This window comes from Pelodiscus sinensis, chromosome 14 (assembly GCF_049634645.1).
Source record: "Pelodiscus sinensis isolate JC-2024 chromosome 14, ASM4963464v1, whole genome shotgun sequence".
In the NCBI taxonomy this organism is placed as follows: Eukaryota; Metazoa; Chordata; order Testudines; family Trionychidae; genus Pelodiscus; species Pelodiscus sinensis.
In genome coordinates, this window is record NC_134724.1 from 35,661,145 (window position 1) to 35,676,987 (window position 15,843).

Consider the following 15,843-nt stretch of genomic DNA (forward strand, 5'->3'; position numbering starts at 1 on the left):
ACTTTGAAATAACAGTACTTAGATTTCTAGAAAGCCTTTGACAAGGTCCCTCACCCAAGGCTCTTAAGTAAAATAAGTTGTCATGGGATAAGAGGGAAGGTCCTTTTGTGGGTTGATAACTGATTAAAACATAGGAAACAAAGGGTAGGAATAAATGGTACGTTTTCTGAGTGGAGAGAGGTAACTAGTAGGGTCCCCCAAGGGTCTGTCCTGGGACCAATTCTATTCAACTTATTTATAAATGATCTGGAGAAAGGGGAAACAGTGAGGTGGAAAAATTTGCAGATGATACTAAACTGCTCAAGATCGTTAAGACCAAAGCAGACTGTGAAAAGCTTCAAAAAGATCTTACCAAACTAAGTGATTGGGTATCAAAATGGCAAATGAAATTTAATGTTGATAAATGTAAAGTAATGCACACTGGAAAAAAATAATCCCAACTATACATACAATATGATGGGGACTAATTTAGCTACAATTACTTGAGAGAGATCTTGGAGTCATTGTGGCTAGTTCTCTGAAAACATCCACTCCGTGTGCAGCGGCAGTCAGAAAAGCAAAAGGACGTTAGGAGTCATTAAAAAAGGGATAGAGAATAACACAGTGAATAGCTTATTGCCTCTATATAAATCCATGGTACACCCACATCTTGAATACTGCATACAGATGTGGTTGCCTCATCTCAAAAAAGATATATTGGCATTGGCAAAGGTTCAGAGAAGGGCAACAAAAATTATAGGGGTTTGGAACGGATCCCATATGAAGAGAGATTAAAAAGACTTGGACTTTTCAGCTTGGAAAAGAGGAGATTAAGAGGGGATATGATAGAGGGTCTATACAATCATGACTGGTATGGAAAAAGTGAATAAGGAAAAGTTATTTACTTATTCCCACAATAAAAGAATGTGGGGTCACTGAATGAAATTCATAGGCAGCAGGTTTAAACCAAACAAAAGGAAGTTTTTCTTCACTCAGCACACAGTCAACCTGTGGAACTCCTTGCCAGAGGATGCGGTGAAAGCTAGAACTTTAACAGGGTTAAAAAAAGAGCTAGATAGATTCATGGAGGTTAGGTTAATCAATGGCTATTAGCCAGGATGGGTAGGAATGGTGTCCCTAGCCTCTCTTTCTCTGGAGGTGGGTGACAGGGGAGGGATCACTTGATTACCTGTTGTGATCCCTCCCTCTGGGGCACCTGGTATTGGCTACTGTCAGTAGACAGGATACTGGGCTAGATGGACCTTTGGTCTGACCCAGACTGGCCGTTCTTATGTTCTTAACAGAGTGCACGTCTACACAGCAAGCCCAGTATTTTTAAATAATTTCAAAATCACATGCTTATTCCAACTTCTGTCACCCTCATTTCACGAAGCGTAAAGGAAGCCAGAGGAAGAGAGCTTTTCCTCTGACTTCCTGCTGCATAGACAGCACCAAAAGCAGAGTTAAGCTACTTTGACTTCAGCTGTGCAATTAACGTAGCTGACATTGCAAAGCTTAACTCGACTTTAGCCCACAGCATAGACTTGCCCTTAATGGGCAAAACCTACTTCTTCAGATGAGCTTGAGAGGAGAAAAAATGGGAACTATCAGAATTATACCAGAAAAAGGAGAGAGGAAAGGGAAAAAATTTACCTGTCAATAGCAGCGCCAGTGCTAATGAGGCTAATTGAGTGGGCTGGAAGTGTCCCATAATTAGCTTTAGATGTCAACAAGGTGTTAAATGCAAGGAAGACTGGCTTTATAACAGGCCAGCCAGTTGGTGTCTTTGTTAAGGCCGGGTGATTTTATAGTTTTGCTGCCATGACTCTTCTTAGCACCTGGAGCCAATGGTCTCTGCTCTGCTGGGAATGAAACAGGAGGGGAGCGGGGGAGAGGAAATTAATGAAGGGGAGAAGGAGCCAAAATAAGGAGAAAAGAATAGAAATGTGCCCTCCCTTTACACTTAATAAATCGCATATGACTTTCATTCTGCACCAGAATGAATAGTACAGGGATTGAGAAGCAGCAGGGGCCTGGGGCCAGAGCACTGGATCGAGCCTTGGACCATCTGGATTCTGCTCCCAATGGCTACTTGCCTGCAGTGTGAACCTGAGCATGGTTCCTTTCTCTCTTCTGCAGTTTCCCATCTCCAGCTAGCTCTGCATGCCTGGTTAGACTGTGAACTGCTCAGGGTTGGGGCTGTGTGTACGTGCAGCACCAGATACCACAGGCTCCCATCTCAGCTGGAGCCTCTAATTCTATTAGGGCTACGTCTACACTGGCAGCTTCTTGTGCAAAAACTCTTCCAGAAGAGAGCGTCTACACTGGCATGTGTTTTTGCACAAGAGATGTGCTTTTGCGCAAGAGCATCCATGCCAGTGTAGATGCTCTCTTGCACAAGAAATCTCTGATGGCCATTTTAACCATAGGGCTTTCTTGCGCAAGAAATTCATGTTGACTGTCTACACTGGCCTCTTGCACAAGAACAGTTGCACAAGAGGGCTTATTCCTGAGCGGGAGCATCATAGTTCCTGCGCAAGAAGCCCTGATTTTATACAGTAGAACGTGAGTTTACTTGCACAAGAACACACGGCCATATAGACAGGCAGATCTCGCGCTTTGGCGCAAGATCGCGCCAGTGTAGACACAGCCCTACACTATAAAAAAATAACAGGCATAGAGCTACACCGAAGATTGTGTGTAGGTCCTACATCAACACTGGCTTTTACCAAAGCCCTACAGTTGGATTGAGAAACAGAATGTAAAAGCAAGTGAGTTTTTGTACGCTCCTGTGCAACCCCTCGGTGTGATCTCACTTCAGCTGCCTGTCCCTCAGTTTCCCAATCTGCTGGGAAAGGACACGTGAGATGAGGATGGACACAAGGCCCCTGGCCTGCACGTTTCACAGCCTAAATACCCAGATGAAGGGCGCGGCAAAACAAGCAAGGGAGCAGCGACATGGTCAGGCCCCCGATTACTGTGTCAATATTTTATGGCCGTTTCGGTCACGGGCCAGGCACCCGCAGCCCCTGCCCCGCACGTGCCACAGAGGGAACCGTCTGTCCACGGACCTAGGTCCGGGCTGTGGGTGAACCCTTGGGCCAGGCAACCGCCTCGTGCGAACCCCCCAGCGGCGGCGGGACGGTCGGAACAGGCAGAGACCTGGAGCCTCCCGAGCCGGGCTAAGCCACCCACCCTTCCCGGCCCAAGCGGTCAGCTGACTGGAAAAGCACCTGATAGGCCGAGGGCAGGGACTCTGCGGTCAGCTGACTGGGCTGGGAAGCAGCTGATAGGCTGCGAGGCGAAAGCTCTACGGTCAGCTGACTGAGCCGGGGAGCAGCTGATAGGCTGCGAGGCGAGAACTCTGCGGTCAGCTGACTGAGCCGGGGAGCAGCTGATAGGCTGATAGGCTGCGAGGCGAGAACTCTGCGGTCAGCTGACTGGGCCGGGGAGCAGCTGATAGGCTGTGAGGCGAGAACTCTGCGGTCAGCTGACTGGGCTGGGGAGCTGCTGGCGGCCCGAGGGGAGCCATGGTGAGAGCCGCAGCCGGCGGGTGGGGGGCGCCGCCTGGGCCTCTCCGTTGCTGCGCCGGGCCGGGCCGGGCCGGGGGGCTGGTTGCACCCGCTCCCTGCCTGCAGCGGGCTGAGATCGGCGGGGGGCCGGCAGCTGGAGCCACTAGGCAGCGCTGCCCCCTTGCGCCGCGGGCATTGGCCTGGGCCCGCCCAGTGGCAGCTGGCGGAGGCCCCGCTGTGAGCGCTCTCCCGCCCCTGATGCGTGTGCTCGGGATAGTTGATTCCGCTGCTTCAGCGGGAAGCCCGGGAGCCTGTAGGGGCCAGACGGGAAATGCTGCCGTCTCCCCAAAGGGCCGCGCCGCATGGCGGGACAGGCGGGAATCCCTTGATTGTATCTTTCTTCTGAAGCACCCGGCACCAGCAAGGGCTGGGGTCAGGATGCCAGGTGTGTTGGGCCGTTGCTTTAGCAGCCCCGGGGTTTGCAAACCAGGGTGCAATAAAAGCTCCAGCTCTTCACGTGCAGGGGAATGGATGGGATCATAGAGCTGGCAGAGACCTCAGAAGGCCATCAAGTCCAACCCCTTACCCAAGGCAGGACCAGTCCCAAGTAAATCAACCCAGCCAGGGCTTTGTCTTAAAAACCTCTAGGGATGGAGATTCCACCCCCTCCCTAGGGAACCCATCCCAGTGCTTCACCACCCTCCTAGGGAAAGAGTTTTTCCTAATATCCAACCTGGACCTCTCCCACCACAACTTGAGCCCATTGCTCCTTGTTCTGCCATCTGTCACTACTGAGAACAGCCTCTCTCCATCCTCTTCGGAACCTCCCTTCAGGAAGTTGAAGGCTGCTATCAAATTCCCCCCCTCTCTCTTCTCTTCTTCAGACTAAACAAACCCAAATCCCTCAGTCTCTCCTCATAGGTCATGTGCTCCAGCCCCTGATCATTTTGTTTGCTCTCCGTTGGACCCTCCAATGTATCCACATCCTTTCTATAGTGTTGGGCCCAGAACTGGACACAATACTACAGATGTGACCTCATTAGAGCCGAATAAAGGGGAATAATCACTTATCTGGATCTGCTGGCAATGCTCCTCCTAATGCACCCTAATATGCCATTAGCCTTCTTGGCTACAAGGGCACACTGTTGACTCATATCCAGCTTCTCATCCACTGTAATCCCCAGGTCCTTTTCTGCAGAACTGCTACTTAGCCATTCGGTCCCCAGCCTGTAACAATGCTTGGGATTCTTCCGTCCCGAGTGCAGGACTCTACATGTGTCCTTGTTGAACCCCATCAGATTTCTTTTGGCACATCCTATAATCTGTCCAGGTCACTCTGGACCCTATCCCTGACCTCCAGCGTATCTACCTCTCCCCCTAGCTTAGTGCCATCTGCAAACTTGCTGAGGGTACAATCCATCCCCTCATCCAGGTCATTAATAAAGATGTTGAACAAAACTGGGAGCACTTGGGGCACTCTGCTAGAAATAGGATGGGAAAGGGTGGTTTCCGAGCCATGTTAACATTAACCATCAGGGGAGAGGAATTGACTGTCCTGTTCCCCTTGACCCTGATGTCTGCCCCCTGCTCTGAGCAGCTTCTGCTTGGTTCTGAAGCTTGTGAGTTTGTGTACGGGAGCTGCCAGGTACTTGCCCTCTTGTTCTGACCGTGTCATTGCATCTGCCCCAGGTGCAGGCCTCTGGTCTGTACCAGCGTTGGCTGGGTGAAACTCCTGAAGCTGCAGCCTAGCTGGTGGCTGTTGGGATTAGCAGAGATTTAGGAGCAGGAAGAAGCCATCTGCCCTGTCATAGCTTTGCCCCACCCCTTCATTCAGGTTGATCCCTCCAAACAGACCCCTCTCCTTTACATCCCTTTCCTTTCCCAGGGATGGGTCTGGCTCTTTCAGACTCTGGGCCCAATTTTGCCCTGGGGAAAGCCCATTGAATTCAGGGCAGTTGCATCCCCCGCTGCTTCCGGGCGCTCTGCCCAGCAGCTCCAAAGGCTGATGGCTTCTACGCACGGGGTTTGTGGGAGTGTATTTTACAGTGGGGCAAGGGGCCTGGTTATTTGTCCTGCTCGGGATTGACGTAGTTGCAGTGGGACTCTGCAGCAGGCGTAGACAGAGCAGAGGCTGATGAGGCAGTGAAGTACCCAGAGAGGAGAGAAAGCTGGGGACAGGCAGTTGGAGGTGGGAAATGAGGGTCCCCTGGCTCTGGCAAGAAGAGCTGAGCTGCCCTGCAAAAGACAGTGCCACTGGCGTCCCCTGGGTCCTAACTGCCCCCTGATCTTCTTCCAGAGGTTCCGGTTCTGCGGAGACTTGGACTGTCCCGACTGGGTCCTGGCTGAGATCAGCACCTTGGCCAAAATAGTTAAGTGGAAAGTTTTTTGCCCTCTGGTTTCTTCCGGTTCTTACTTGGTGGCCGGCACCTTAGGGCCTGAGCAATGTGCCCTGAGCCCCCACTCCCCGGAGATGGGACCCGATGGGCAGCAAGGAGCTTTTACCCATAGGAGGGCCAGGGCCATGGCTATGGCCTGGGGGAGCACCGGGAATATCTTAGTGATGCCTCTTCGTGCTCTGGGCCCTGGGGTGTGTGGTGAAGGGGGAGACTCCCGTCCCAGTGGCCAGCGTGAGCTCTGGCACCGGGCGCTGGCTGAATACGGTCAGAACAGGCTTTACCTGGGGGCTCGTTGCATCTGAAACTCAGGGAGCCTCTTTGAGGAACCCAAACCAGGATGTGCCCCAAGTAGCAGCGAATCGAGGGGCTTAAAACCGACCCCAATCAGAGGCTGCCTGGCTGGGGCAAGACAGGCCTGAAACGTGAGTGGTGAGGCTGGGGGGGGGGTGTTTTGCGGGGAGCTCAGACTCCTCCCAGGCAGCGCCCCTGGGGCCCAGCACAGCTGGGAAGCTTCATTTTCTTGCTCTCTCCTTTCCAGTCCTCGGTGAAGCTGAAGCTGATCTGTGGCCAGGTGCTGAAGGACTTGCAAGGCGAGGGGATTGATGTAAGTGACGGGCACCGTTCAGCCCTGCTGAGCAGGGAGCCCGTGGTCAGAGACTCGGGTCTCCCCTCCCGGCGGCTGAGTGACACAGGCTGAGTCGAGCTGGCTGGCCTCAGGGCAGGCAGCATGGTGGAGTGGGTAGAGATCGGTGTGGGAGTCCGGATACCTGCGATCTAGTCCCAGCTCTGCCACTGAGCTGTAAAAGCAGACCAGTGATGCTCCCCCACTGGGGAGACCTGCTGCTAGGAAGGGCCGTACGGCTGCTAAGTATCAATAGTGAGTATTAGCGTGTGCTGCTCTGGGGGTCCTGTGTGGTCTGCTTCCTCTCCTCGGGCCTGTCATCGCTAGGGAAATGGCCGGTGGTGACAACACGTCCCCCTGAGCTCTCCCAGTGAGGGAGTTGGGCTACTAGCGGACGTGGGACTGAGCTGTTTGGTAACGCCCATCCCAGACAGCAGCTGGGCCGCTGTTTGGATCATGTTGATTCCCAGTGAGGGGTGCCAGGAGCACCGATAGCAGGTGGAAAGGGCCCATCCTGCTCCCTCCACTGCAGGCAGCTTGGCCTAGTGGGAACCAAGAACCCAGCAGTTCTAGTCCCAGATCGGTGTCGTGTGGCCTCGAGCAAGTTATTTAAGCTCAATCCAGCAGCTTCTGGTCATTTGGGTCCCCCCTTGTCACCTGGGCCTGTTACTCAGAAGTGTCAAGCCCCCATCGCTCCTGTTGATTCCCCTGAAAGCAGAGGCCCCTTGTGGCGTGTTGGCCTTAGCCAGGCTTGGCCCACCCTGGGCCGCTCCTGGCGGGGGGGGGGGGGTCCCACGTCGGCATGGGGAGCGTTCTGCACTATCCCAGGGCTGATGGCACGTGGGTGCTGCTTTTCTCTTGCAGTATGAAAAGATCCTGAAGCTAACGTCGGATACCAAGTTCGGTGAGTGTGGTTCCGTCCCAGAACCGCTGGGGGCCCGTAGCCTCCCCACCCCCCGGTGCCATCCGTGAGGACTCACTGTGGATTCAGATCTTTGCCTTCTGACATCCAGGGGGACTGTGCACTTGACTCCCACTCTTCCCCCCCTCCCCCATACACCTTTGCCCCCCATGTCAGTCCCCTGGCCCATCGTGGCTTTTCACCCAGGTTGATGACACTGGACCCAGCTCTCGCTCCCTGTTTGCGGCCGCTCGTGGCCTGGTGGGAGGTGGCGTCTGTCCATGCCCCCTCTCTAGTCTCATGTCAAAGGCCGTTGGACTCTACGTCCCTGGAGACGGACCCTTGGCAGGCCTCCCTGCCGTGCTGCAGAGCCCCGAAGGTTTCTCCTCCTCCCACCAGAGTCCGGGGACGTGAAGGCCACCATCGCCGTGCTCAGCTTCATCCTGTCCAGCGCGGCCAAGCACGGCGTGGACAGCGACTCTCTGTCCAGCGAGCTGCAGCAGCTGGGGCTGCCCAAAGGTAGGGAGTCTCTCGGGGTGGGCAGCGGCCCGCTGGGCAGGAGCTGGTCCCTGCTGGGTTGGGGGTCCCTGCCCTCCCCAGCAGCAAGACGCTAGAACATGTGGTGCCAGCCAGTTGGAAAGACTTTGGAGCTGGGCCCTGCACTGATGGCAATGCCCTGCTGTACCTTTGTTCCCCTGTTCTCCCACGTGGGCCCAGCATAGCAGCCTGCCAGGGCCCTGTTAAGCAGGCAGCTCAGCTGTTTGCAGCCAGGGGCCCTCCTGAGACCATGGGACTGGCGTCTGATCGGAGGCTCTTTGGTGGGTAATTTCGTGGTCTCCTTGGTTTGCAGAACATGCCATGGGCTTGTGCCGGTCCTACGAGGAGAAACAGAGCCCCCTGCAGGACATCCTGAGGGCGCGCAGCCTGAGGTGTAAGTGTCTGGCTCCGGGCCTCTGTCCTACACACAGCCCTACAGCCGGGTACAAGCTGTCACCTGCTGCCCCACCCCTCAGCGTGCCCATGAATGGAATGGAATTGGGCCCTTTGCAGGCCTTCTTCTCGGGGACTTCTTGGGGAGAACTTGCTCCTGAGGGATGAGGAGCAGGGACGCCGCTTGCTGAGGGCTGAGTACGTGTCCCAGGCGGTGGGCGGCCAAGGGGATGGGCAGACCTGGTTCAGAGCTCATCAGCTGGGCAGGTTGGGGTCTGGCCAGGGTAGTTCACCACCGGGACAATCCAAGTGCGGCAGGGAGAGGGTGGCTCTACCCTTGAGCCGGTGTTGAAGCAGTGCCTGGCTGCGCATTGGAGGACACCGCGTTTCCTGTTTCGGCCAAAAGGAGAGATCTGAGGAGGTGGTCTTCCAGCCACACTCTGCTCCACGGACCCACACGCCCTTATTTCAGCTGGAGACATTTAATCAGTCTGATGCTGTTGCTGTGGGCTGGTAAAAGGGGTGTGGCGCCCACACCAGAGCTGGCTGCATTACAGGGCGGGGGAAGCAGCCGAAAGCTTTTGAAAAGGGCTTCCCCAGCTCTGGCATCGCGAGGGTGTTGTCTATCGACAGCGCAAACCTGAGCCTGGCTCTGCCTCTCCCCAGTGAGCCGTCTGGACTCGGTGTCCTGGAGGGTGGATCACACGCTCAGCTCCAGCGAGCTCCAGCAGGTGAACGAGCCGCTGGTGCACCTGAAGTTGGCCGTGCGAGACGAGGACAGGGGCGTGACAGAGCCCCTTGCCATGACCGTGTCGGCAGAGAAGTTCCGGGTCTTGCTGGCAGGTGAGTCGATGGCAGACGGGCAGCTTGGAATCGCTCGCCCATCCCTACCCTGCTGGCTGCTTCCTCCCGTGTCCCGTCTGCCAGGTCTTGGCTGGGGCCGGGGCGAGGGGCGACGGGAGAACTGGGAGCTGTCTGCAGCGCCCCCCCTCGGAGAGCCAGGTCACTGCCCACACTGGTGGATCGTGTCTCCTCTTCCCCTTTCAGAGCTGAGGCAGGCCCACGCCCTGATGAAATCTCTCAGCTGAGGAGCTGGGCGCACGGCGGTGAGCAGGAAGGAGCCGGCTGCTTGTGCTGCAGCCCCTCAGAGTCTGGTGGGTGCGGTTCCTCCGCTGGGGACGGCCCTTGTGACAGACGCCGCCTGCACTGGGCTCTCTCCTCCATCCCCAGACCCCTGATGCTGAAACTGATGCTGGCTCTTCCTGCGGCCGCTCCCCCTCTTCCTGGCTGCTCTCCCCCATCTGCCTCCTGCCAGCCCTTCTCCATCCCGCCCACAAGCCCTCACCCAGGATCCAACCCCAGAGCGCGGGGGGGTGGGGGCTTAGCGGCTTCTGTATCTGCTCACAAGATCCCCACCCAGAGCCCAGCTCCAGCTGGGGGCGATCAAAGGGATTTCCCGCAGCAAAGGCGCCTGAATCCTTCAGCTGTGCAGCCGGGTCCCGCACGTGCCTGGGGAACACCCAGGCCTGCCAGAGGCTGGTTTAACAATGAAAGACCCTGAAATCCCCTGCACAGCCCTTTGCTCTGTTCCCGACCAGCCCAGGCAGCTGATCTGCCAGAATTGTCTCCTGGGGTGAGTCCTGGGCACATGCGTGGGGCCCCCGTCTGTGGAGACAGCACACTGCAGCCTGCCAGGCTCCACGGCGGCTGGGCCCTGAGCGCCCTGTGGCGATCGAGGATGCCCAGTGCCAGCGGCTGGGGTGACCCTGCCAGTCCCATGGAAGAGGTTGGAAAGTCTCACCAGCCGCAGCAGGATGGAGCTTTCACTAGCCCGCTCCTCTCCCACCTGCTCTGTCGTCTTCTCCCCTGCCACCTCATCTACCACCTTTTCCAGGGCAGCTCCATGCCCGGATTGAGACCCAGCACGGACAGGCAGCCGGGAGCTCTTCCTGCATTTCCCAGGGGCCTGGCACATGAAGCCAGTGGTTTACAATGGGCCCTAATTTGCAAGAGAGATCCAATAAAGCCACAAAGGCGGCGACCTGCAGGAGCATTTTTATTTGCATTGCTGCCTCCCTGCTTCCCCCTGAGCCCTCATCTCTGCAACTCTGCTCAAGCAGGGGCCAGAGGGGCCTTCCAGTTTCTGGAGGGTCATCAGCTCTGCTCTTGACTTGCTCTTTTTTCACTCAGCCGCTTCCCTGAGAAGGCCAGGGTTGTCAGTTGCTAGGTAACAAACCACCAGGCTGTTTCTGGGCCCAGATCCTGGATCTTTGGATCCTTCTGCAAAGAAAACTCTTTTCCCCTCCCTTGAATCATGCAGTACATAAGGGAAACTGAGGCACACACCACCTACAGCCAAAATATTCTGACAAGAACCCCACAGTGGCCGTGCCATGGGGGCCTACGCCCACCTCACCGGAGGAATCGTTTCTCCCTGCAAATGCCTTGGGGTGTCCTGCAGCCTCTTCCAGAGACCCTGTCCCTCTGACAAGGCCTTTGGCAGGGCTCCACACTGGCATGGCGCTGCCATAGCGGGACGGCCCCTAGCAATGAGCCGCGGCTGGCTGCTCGATCACAGTGTGCAGCTGTTACCCTGGGAGTCCCCCATCCCCCCCCCCACACACACACATCACCGTGGGTGCCGCAGGGTGACAAAAGCTGTTCCTGGGGCAGAACAGGAGACTTAGGGTGTTGGTGTCACACGACTGTCTGCAGGGTGTTCAGAGCGGGCTAGAACCAGCCCAGCTCAGTGGAGCCTTTGGAAAGACGTGTGTGTGTGTGAATGTCTGTCTGTCTGTCAGACACGCAACGGAAACATGGAGCCCCAGCATAGCCTCTGCAAGGGGCGGACAAGGGGCCAGCAGGTGCCAGGAGCCTGGATAAGAACTAGCCTCGCACAGCACATCTACCCCTTGACAGTGCAGGTCTGAGCCCAGGGAGAAGCCACTGAGAGAGCAAATTTTCCATCCTCTTTCCCCCCGGAAGGGGGGGGGGGCAGACCCCTTGAGGGCTGCAGGCTGTGTGGGGTTCTGCTACTTGCCAGCAGTCCGGGGCAGTAACCCCTCCAACAAGGCTGCGGGAGGGATGGTGGCACATCAGAATGAAGGGGGCCCTGCACTAGAAGCAGCGCGGGACTGGCCCAGGGGGTGTTGTCCAAGATGCTCTTTGGAAAGGGTGACGGCCCGGCCCTGCCCTGTTCTGGTCCGAGGTCGGGGGCACTGCTTCATTTTCTTTCTGGGCCGGCATCCGTCAGCGCAGCTCCACGGGCCTCTAATTCTAAACACTGGTCTGGTCCGCATCAAGCCTCCACCCCGAAACGACGCTTGACCTGTTGCGCTAAGCGGCTGTCGCCTCGAATAGCCCTGCCGCGATCTGAGCCAACCTGGAGGCTGGCAGAGCCGAGCCGACGCGCACGCCAGAGGCAGGAGAGAAATGAATTCCCGCTTTCCGTGTGGCTCCAGACGCTGCTGAATCCTTTAGTCTCAGCCCCTGGTGCTGCCTGGCAGGTAGGGGATGAAAGAGCTGAAAGCAGAACGAAGAGCCCAAAGCAGGGCTTGGGGAAACGTGGGTCGGCCTTTGCATTCGGGCGGCTCGGCGTTCAGGGCAGGCCGGGTGGAGGCCTTCACTGGCAGGGCCAGCTTTAAGCATGTGTCTAATGCACAGACAAAAAACAGGACGAGGCAGCACTTTAAAGACTAACGAGATGGTTTATTAGGTGATGAGCTTTCGTGGGCCAGACCCACTTCCTCAGATTCCTCTAATTCTAAACACTGGCCCACGAAAGCTCATCACCATCTTGTTAGTCTTTAAAGTGCTACATAGTCCTGTGTATTGTTTCAGCTACACCAGACTAACACGGCAACATCTCTATTGCTAATGCACAGGGCTTGGCTTTGCTGCCGCAGAAACTTGATGCTGGTCTCCTTCGCGCCGCCCCCCCTAGTATGTGCAAAGCAGGTGTGAAGTGCGGAGAATGTGATCGCGTCCATATCCTGCCCCATGTGACTACAGCACAGACAGTGGTGGGTGCTCCATCAGTGGGCCCCCCGGGCTTCTCCCCACTCTGCCACCAAAGGCCCTGCCCTTGCTCCGCCTCTTCCTGCCCCCCCACTTAGTCCCCTCCCCTGAGGCGCCCTGCCTACCTGCTTTCTACTCTCCCCCCTCCCTCCGCCTGCTGCTGAACAGCTGATCGCCTCTGCAGTACAGCTGATTGGCTGCTACAAGCCAATTTCACGCCCAATCTTTCTATCCACACGGGGAATACATTTTGTTGTTTGCACTGAGGCCAGTGCAAATGTGCACCACCAGAAGAAACACAAACCTAGCTGTGGGCATGCTGCACACAGCTTACAGGGAATGCTGCAAAGCTCCGTTTTTTTCTCCTTGGTCTTGAGCCATGGCGCACCCTGGGCATCAGCATCTATGCTGTGCAGCACCTATGCTGTGCAGCGCCTCGCCCTCCCTCTGCAGCCCCGCTGCAAAAGCCAACAGTTGTCGCCAAGAAGTTAGCACTCCGTGATGGTTCCCACTCCCAAACCCCCTTTCCTTCCCTGCCTGATCACGAGCTGCATGTCAGGCCAGCTGGCGCTTGCGTTTCTCTGTTCCTGGCAGGGTTATCTGAAATCAGGGCCTCCCTGTTCCCTGTCCTCCTGATACGCGACAAGCTATTTGTCACTTACAGCTGCTCAGGATCTCTCGGCTGCCACTTTGTGCAGCTGCCGTTAACACTGGCGCAAAGGCGGCCCTGGTGTGGCATCTGTACCCCCCCCCCCCCCCAGGGCTGGGCAAGCGCATTTGCCACTGAAAAGCCCATGGCGCTGGGTTTTCTTACATGTCATTGGGCCGCTGCACCGACAAGCCATTCACCGGCTCCCCAGTGCCAGCGGCCGTGTCCTACCGGACCAGGGCAGCGGTAAGGGCGGTGCCAAGATGGGCTGGCTGGCAGCACGGCCCCACTTGGGCTGCACTGGGGAACAGACGGGCTCGCGGTTCGTGCCTGGGGATGACACGGGACGTTGGGCTTCTCGGTCTGGTTGGGCTCCCGTTCAACATGTGGCTTGGGGCTTTGCAGCCCCACCCGCCCACTGCCCAGAGAACGGTTTCCTGGGCTGAGCACTGGGGCGAGGGTGGGGAGGCGGCAGGCTGGAGAATGTGCTCCTGCCCCCACCGCCAGGCCACGGATCGGCCGTGAGCCAAGAGGCGCGATGCGAGGCTTTCCCCGGCGAGGGCTTCAGTGGGGCTGGCTGCGCCGTGCGACTCGCCGAGGCTTGGCCAGGGGCCCCGGGAAGGAGCCGCTGCAAAGGGGAGCGGGGAAGAGCCGCGGCTGGAAAACCTAAAGCGAAAGGTTGAGAATTTCACCTCGGGGGCTCACACGGGAAAGCTGACGCTTCTGGGTTTCTCAGCCTGAGCCCCTGCCAACGAGCGCCGGGCCAACCCAGCCTCTAACTGCACCGTGTCCCACACTGACCCAATCAGCGCGTCAGCTAAAAGCGCCGAGCCAACCCAATGTCCATGATTGGCTTCTTCCTGCAGGCGGCACCGGGGGGGCGGGGGGAGGCAATTCTGTGCCACCGGGCGTGTGCAGGAGCTATGCCCCCTCCAGATGTGTTTTCTCCGTAGGCGAGGCATGCTGCCCGAGAGGTGCTGCATTTACCCCTTCCCCTCCCAGGGCCTCTGTGCCCCAGAACAGAGGGCAGCCCGGGCGGGAGCAGCCAGCCGCAGAGAGGGGAGGCAGGAGGCGAAGCTGCATTCCTCATAGCACCCGGAGGAACAGGATCTGGGGGGATAGAGAAAGCGGAGCACGTGGGGCAGCTGGGGAACACACACAGGGCGGGGGTGGAGGTAGCGGGGCACAGGGGGCATTTAGAAGGGCTGAGGCTGGCCGAGAACATGCCGAGCTGGACAGAAGAGCCAGCCAAGCTTAGGAGGAAACGGCCAGACTTGAACTCTTGAACTCCGGCTTCAGAAAACGGGAAGGCAGCAGCCACTGGCCCTCTTGGGGGCTCGGTGTATGAGGGGGTGGCGCTGGGGGGGGGGTTATGAGGCGTAATCAAGCTGCTGTCTTACCCCAACCCCAAAGCATGTAGGGCTGTAACGCTGCTGTTCCCTGTGGCTAACAGAGATTGGTGAAGGGGGGTGCATGCCTGGGGGCAGGGGCTTGTCTAACGTGCCAGGCCTACTGGGACCGAGGGGAGCATTGCTCTAAATGCTGCCTGAGAAGGGACGTTGGCGCGCTGGGCAAGGAGAGCAGGATGACAGTCGGCGGGGTCAGCAATGCCCGGCGGCCAGTGAATGATTCATCAGGACTGCCAGGGCCGAGCTGCTGAGCTGGAGGCTGCTCCTGCCGGGCTGGAACGTGGCAGGCAGGGCTGGACAGAGGCATGGGCGAGCCGGGCAGCTGCCCCAACCCCCCCCCCCCACTGGCGGAGTCTCTCCAGCTCCCCATGGAGAAGAGTGACTCAGCGAGCATCTCAGGAGCTGGGGGTGGAGGACAGGAGGGCTCGGGGTGGAACATGGATGAGAAGAGGCAAAGCTGGGGTACAGCTATGGGGGGGAGTGGGAGGGGCAGGCAGGGCCACCACAACCCAGGCATCTGTGATCACAAAGGCAGCAGGTCGGTGGCTGCGCCATAGGGGAGATTTAGCCTCCCCTGGCCTATCGCACCCATCCCTCGCCTATGTTGCCATGGCAATATGGATCCCGGCCCTGGCAGGGCCTTGCGTTCTAAATGGGGGCCAATGCTGCCGGCGCGCAGAGCCGGGCCGGCAGCCGCCCAGGGGCGTGGGCAGGCTGGGCTGGCATTCAGCGCCCAGCGGCATGGATGTATCAGAGTCATGAAAGCAGCCAACGGCCTTCCTCAGCAGGCTTGCACATCCTCACCCCCGAGCCAGGCAGGGAGCCGCCAAGAGCAGCCATTCTCAGGGACCAGGAATGCTCAGAACCGGCCCTGGGGGCATGTAAAAGACCGGGGCCAACCCCAGCAGCTGTGGGGAGCTGCCCCATCCAGCAGCGCATCCCTGCGTGCCCACACGCTGCGCCCGGAGACAGGCATCCTCAGGGAGCGAAGTGGACGGTCCAGTCCAGGCCTGGGGAGTTTGGCTGGGTTTCAGCACAGCTCCCTTTGACCCCACAGCCCCCTGATCCAGGTAGACCCGTGGGGCTGGCTGAGAGCAGCTCCTCTCAGAGGTGCCCGTCTGGGGGCACATGCCCAAAGGCCAAGGGCGTTCTCAGCAGGGCTGGCCATGGGCACCCAGAGACCCACCCCCTCGCCAGCAGAGTCCCCACAAGGAAGCGCGTCCTGTTGCTAACCCAGCTGGCAGGCAGAGGCTTGCGGGCTGCCAGGGGAGGTGCTATTCCTCTGAAGGGCTATGGCAGAGGCAGGGCTTTCGTTGCCGATTAATGCACTAACCAACGGGGAGCCCTGCACCCCCTAGCCTTGTCCACGGGGGAGCCCCTGCGCCCAGGGCCTCTCTCTGGCAGAATCGCCGGGTGGGTGGGGCAGAA

General features: G+C 57.9%; 1 protein-coding gene across 1 annotated transcript; it reads left to right on the plus strand.

The window, feature by feature from the left end:
- Window positions 1-3,403: 3,403 nt before the first annotated feature.
- Window positions 3,404-10,381, plus strand: COMMD4 (COMM domain containing 4). Its single transcript, XM_075897460.1, has 8 exons — window positions 3,404-3,512; window positions 5,788-5,859; window positions 6,426-6,491; window positions 7,374-7,413; window positions 7,810-7,929; window positions 8,261-8,341; window positions 9,007-9,183; window positions 9,388-10,381. The coding sequence occupies exons 1-8, from the start codon at window positions 3,510-3,512 to the stop codon at window positions 9,426-9,428; spliced, it is 600 nt and encodes a 199-aa protein (XP_075753575.1). The 5' UTR covers window positions 3,404-3,509; the 3' UTR covers window positions 9,429-10,381.
- Window positions 10,382-15,843: the final 5,462 nt, after the last annotated feature.

Bases quoted from the DNA above. Each gene is read 5' to 3' on its own strand.
- COMMD4 (XM_075897460.1), top strand. The intron at 7,414-7,809 runs GTGAGTGTGGTT...TCCTCCCACCAG, and splicing joins AACGTCGGATACCAAGTTCG to AGTCCGGGGACGTGAAGGCC. The intron at 7,930-8,260 runs GTAGGGAGTCTC...CTTGGTTTGCAG, and splicing joins GCAGCTGGGGCTGCCCAAAG to AACATGCCATGGGCTTGTGC.